The sequence below is a fragment of the Strongylocentrotus purpuratus genome, unplaced genomic scaffold (genome assembly GCF_000002235.5).
Source record: "Strongylocentrotus purpuratus isolate Spur 01 unplaced genomic scaffold, Spur_5.0 spur5_scaffold_18, whole genome shotgun sequence".
Taxonomy (NCBI): domain Eukaryota; kingdom Metazoa; phylum Echinodermata; class Echinoidea; order Camarodonta; family Strongylocentrotidae; genus Strongylocentrotus; species Strongylocentrotus purpuratus.
In genome coordinates this window covers 31444073-31448609 of record NW_022145603.1, presented here as the reverse complement: position 1 = coordinate 31448609, position 4537 = coordinate 31444073, and the positions used below count along the sequence as shown (strand labels likewise).

The 4537-nt window shown below is 35.8% G+C and overlaps 1 protein-coding gene across 1 annotated transcript; it reads right to left on the bottom strand.

The window, feature by feature from the left end:
* Nucleotides 1-422: 422 nt before the first annotated feature.
* Nucleotides 423-3761, bottom strand: LOC115925273. Its single transcript, XM_030988928.1, has 4 exons — nucleotides 3610-3761; nucleotides 1759-1938; nucleotides 1187-1381; nucleotides 423-437 (listed from the first exon to the last, which is right to left on the bottom strand). Exons 1-4 carry the CDS (start codon nucleotides 3670-3672, stop codon nucleotides 423-425), a joined length of 453 nt encoding a protein of 150 aa, XP_030844788.1. The 5' UTR covers nucleotides 3673-3761.
* Between the last annotated feature and the right edge of the window lie 776 nt (nucleotides 3762-4537).

Below are 4537 nucleotides of genomic sequence, written 5' to 3'. Positions count from 1 at the left end.
TAAGTTAGTATCCCGGTAACGAAAAGCGGGACTGACGGACAAGCCGGAAAAAATACATGTAAGTAATGCTTCCATGCATCACCACCTTCGGTGGCGGAGGCATGTAAACAAAAAAGAGGGCAAGTACCTCAGGTTTTTATTTGTTTTACTTCGATTTTACCAACAAAAATTGTCAAAAATAGTCCAGAATCGTGCCGCTAGATTAATCTTTGGCCTTGGGTCAAGAACTCATACTTCACCTTTACTTAAGGAGCTCCACTGGTTACCTCTCCACCAACGTGTTCTGTTTAAATTATGTCTGTATGCTTTTAAAATACTCAATCATCTGGCACCTGAATATCTTAATGACACCCTCCAAATATATACACCAACTCGTAATCTTCGTTTAGCAACCGACACATGTAAACTTAACATTCCCAAATCTAGACTCTCAGCAGCTGAAAAACGTTTTGCAGTAGCTGCATAAGAGACTTGGAACAGCATCCCTCTTTCCATAAGGGAAATTACCTGTCTTGCCACCTTCAAAAGATCTCTCAAAACTCACCTTTTCTAACAATGATCTATTGATATACTTCCTGTACTGTACTTTCCTGTTCTCTTTGCATATATTTGTATTTGTAAGCGCTATGGTACTTATTGTTTTTAGCGCTCCTAAATATTCGATATTATTATTATTATTATTATTGTTAACAAAAAATCATGTCACTTGGTCTCTCTCTCTCTCTCTCTCTCCCTCACCCTCTTAGCTATTACTCACGCCATGTGATGAAACCATCGATTCGATATAAAATTAACAGACTCAAGGTCAAGATAAAATTGAACTAAGGATAAGAGTAGTTTGGACATTCTTATTTTGTTATACATGATATTTAATTCATGAAGTATGCTAAGTTCTCATGCTTATGTAATTTAATTATATAATTCCATAATTCCAGACTAATGGTAATTTAATATATTTGTTTAAAATTGATTCATAACCCCAATGCTTCTTTTCCTTCATTTCTTGACCGATTTCACCCTAGTTCTTTTTTAAAACTATAAATGGACGGGCCTGGCTTTCAAAACTCCTACACAAAATGCTTTACTTCGCAAATTATACTATAGTATACAAATTTATGAAGAGCAACAAAAGTGCTTCTACGTCCATGCATGTTTCTACTGCCCGAGCACTGGCTTTTCTTATTACCTGTGAGGATGCAGCCAAGGAAGCTAGTTCAGTGAAGAAATCGTCATGTAAATATTGATTCACACTGATCACTAAGGTTGTAAGGCAGGGTAGAGAGCAGAGAAACGTGGCTAGCTGCATGGATGCCGAATGACTTAATAGTTTCATGACTGCCATGTCAAAGTCCGTCGTGAAATCCAGGTTGACTGTTTGGATCTGTAGGGATAGGAAATCAATTGGCATCAGCCATGTACATGTAGCATATACAATATCACATGTATGATCACTGAAAATGAAATCACAAGAGTTCTCATGCTTATGCAAATTCGTATATAATTATATAATTCCTAAAATATAATAACTTGATATTCTTTTTTCTGAAAATGTAGCCATAGACACAATGTTTCTTTTCATTTATTTCTTGCCCAATTTCATACTGGTTGTTTTTTTAATTGATGAATAGACAAATCTGGGTTACAAACATCCAATACAAATCCTTAATTTACTTTGTTAGTTATACTACTGTATGGAAATTGATGATGAGCATCAAAAGTGCATGTTTCTACTATCTGAGCACTGGCTTTTCTTATTACCTGTGAGGATGCAGCCAAGGAAGCGAGTTCAGTGACGAAGTCATCTATGACAAAGTCTCCCGTAGTGATTGTTAGGTTCGTAAGGCAGGGTAGATAGCAGATAAACTTGGCTAGCTGATTGGATGCCAAATGACTTAGTACCGAATCTTGGGATCTGAAATCCAGGTTGACTGTTTGGATCTGTTAGGATAGAAAATCGATTGACATCAGTAATGTACATGTAGCATACACAATATCACATTTATGCATCACTGATAATACCACAAGAATTTTGTTGTGATTTTACAGTATAATCTTCAGCGGATAAATAGCACAAGATAGCCGCGAAGGTGAGAAAGACAAAACCTTCGAGGCCGAACGACTTAGTTCCTTGTATGACATGCCATAACAGAAAATCAAATCCAGCTCGACTGTTTGAATCTATTGGGATAGAAAATCGATTGACATCAGTCATGCACTTGTAGCATACACAATATCACATGCATCACTGATAATGAAATCACAAGAATTATGTTGTGATTTTCCAGTACAATCTTCAGTGGATAAACAACAGGAGAGAGCCGCAACGTTGAGGAAGACAAATTTCGAGTCTGAAATGTTGTCCAACTGCAAACAACATTACAAGGACTGAATTCCAGATTGAAAATAAGATTCCTGAAATTTGAATTTGAATACTTCAAGGTCTGCAAGAGAGACTATCAAATCATATTTTTTGACTGAGAGACGCTTGAACATTCAGCATAATTGTTGTAAGGACCGCCGTCAACAAGATATGGTGAATCAGACTAGCACTTAGATAGCACAATTATCAGAGGTGTGTCTGAAAAAAGACTACCGGTAGCTGTTTGGTGTGATGACCTTTCTTCAAATGTATGCATTGGAAGTATCATGTGAAAAGCAATGAGTCAGGTCTGAATTGAGAATAATCAGAAAGAATTCTGTTAATTTGCATTTGTCATATAATCTGTAACATCAAAGTATGAGAAGTTCATTTTCATTACGTTTGATATTTCAACGTTTCACAACGGTTAATCAGTACTGGTGGTATTCCAACTTTTATGAAAAATTAAGCTATATGATATGTGCTATTAGATTTATTATGTTAATGTGAGTAATTCCTTTTACTGGAGATTATTCAGTTCCACTCCCAGTTTAGTCAAAAATTGTTCTTTTGCAAAATTAACAAAGCAACTTCTGTGTAATTTGATATTTGGAGAATATACAGTTACAATCCAGCGAAGATGTATTTTTAAATAGAATAGGTCCATCAAATCTACTTCATTTGCTAATGAAAATGATTTTTAATTTACTCCTGACCAAAAGTAACACCAATGGTCAGTTTGGGCGAAAAAGTGGCCCAAATTTTATACTGGATAAGCTTCACAGACCTTCACCACCAAATATTTTGATTAAATCCCCTTATCTCATATGGTATATTACAATGCAACAGCTGATAAGTTTTGTTAGACTTTTGCCATAAAGCATCACATGAAATCGACTTAACACTGGGTGTCCCTAGAGGGCAGTGTGGATTGTGAATCCCCCGTATTCATGACATATGCTAAGTTCTCATGCTTAAGCAATTTCGTATTTAATTCTATAATTCCTAGAGTATAATAACTTGATATTATGTTTCTTAAAATTTAGCCATAGACCCAATGTTTCTTTTCTTTTATTTCTTGCCCAATTTTATACTGGTTGTTTTTTTAATTGATGAATAGACGAATCTGGGTTACAAACATCCAATACAAGTCCTTAATTTACTTTGTTAGTTATATTACTGTATGAAAATTGATGATGAGCATCAAAATTGCATGTTTCTACTACCTGAGCACTGGCTTTTCTTATTACCTGTGAGGATGCAGCCAAGGAAGCGAGTTCAGTGACGAAGTCATCTATGCCATATACTTTCATAGTGATTGTTAGGTTCGTAAGGCAGGGTAGAGTGCAGATAAACTTGGCTAGCTGATTGGATGCTGAACGACTTAGTTCATTGTATCCCACGCCAAAACAGGGACTCAAATCCAGCTTGACTGTTTGAATCTGTTGGGATAGAAAATCGATTGACATCAGTCATTTATTTGTAGCATACACAATATCAAATGCATCACTGATAATGAAATCACAAGAAATATGTTGTGATTTTCCAGTACAATCCTCCTCAGTGGATAAACAACATGAGGAAGACAAAACCTTCGAAGGGAATTAGAAGTTCTCATGTTTTTAATTTGTATGAATGTCTCAGTTGATTTCTATACCTAGATTAGCCAATGTATGGTAGGTATCCCCGGATATATTTTAGGGGGAGTGTTGTCAATTGATATAATTGAGAATTTTACAAATGAATGGGATATGTAAAACATAAAGCATGAAATTGGGAAAATGGTGGAAACCATTATTATAATATGTACTCTCACATAAATCATTCATATAATCCCAGCAGATGATATCAGATTCTGAGGGGGGGGGGTGGAAAAGACATCTCATGAGCAAGACAAGGAGAAAGAAATATGGTAATAGGGGCAGTAGCATATTATATAGGAGAAAAGTAATTAAGAACCTTCAATACAAATCAACATGTAGAAATTCATCAATCCTAATCACCTATTGACCCAGAAATCAAAGGTGATACTACCACCTTCTTACAGTTTTCCTCAAAAGGGTGTGTACGCTAAGAAATGTTGGAGAAGGGTGCAGCACCCAGAAAATTAATTTTGGTGCTGTTGGAGGAAGGAATTCTTGAGCTAACTCCAATCACGACAGAAATTGACTGTCCCAC

Excerpts from the sequence above, each read along its gene's own strand:
- LOC115925273 (XM_030988928.1), bottom strand. The coding sequence starts at position 3,672 with ATGAAAGTATATGGCATAGATGACTTCGTCACTGAACTCGCTTCCTTG. Across the intron at positions 1,939-3,609 it reads CCTTGGCTGCATCCTCACAG|ATCCAAACAGTCAACCTGGA; the intron begins GTAATAAGAAAA and ends CTATCCTAACAG. Across the intron at positions 1,382-1,758 it reads CCTTGGCTGCATCCTCACAG|ATCCAAACAGTCAACCTGGA; the intron begins GTAATAAGAAAA and ends CTATCCCTACAG.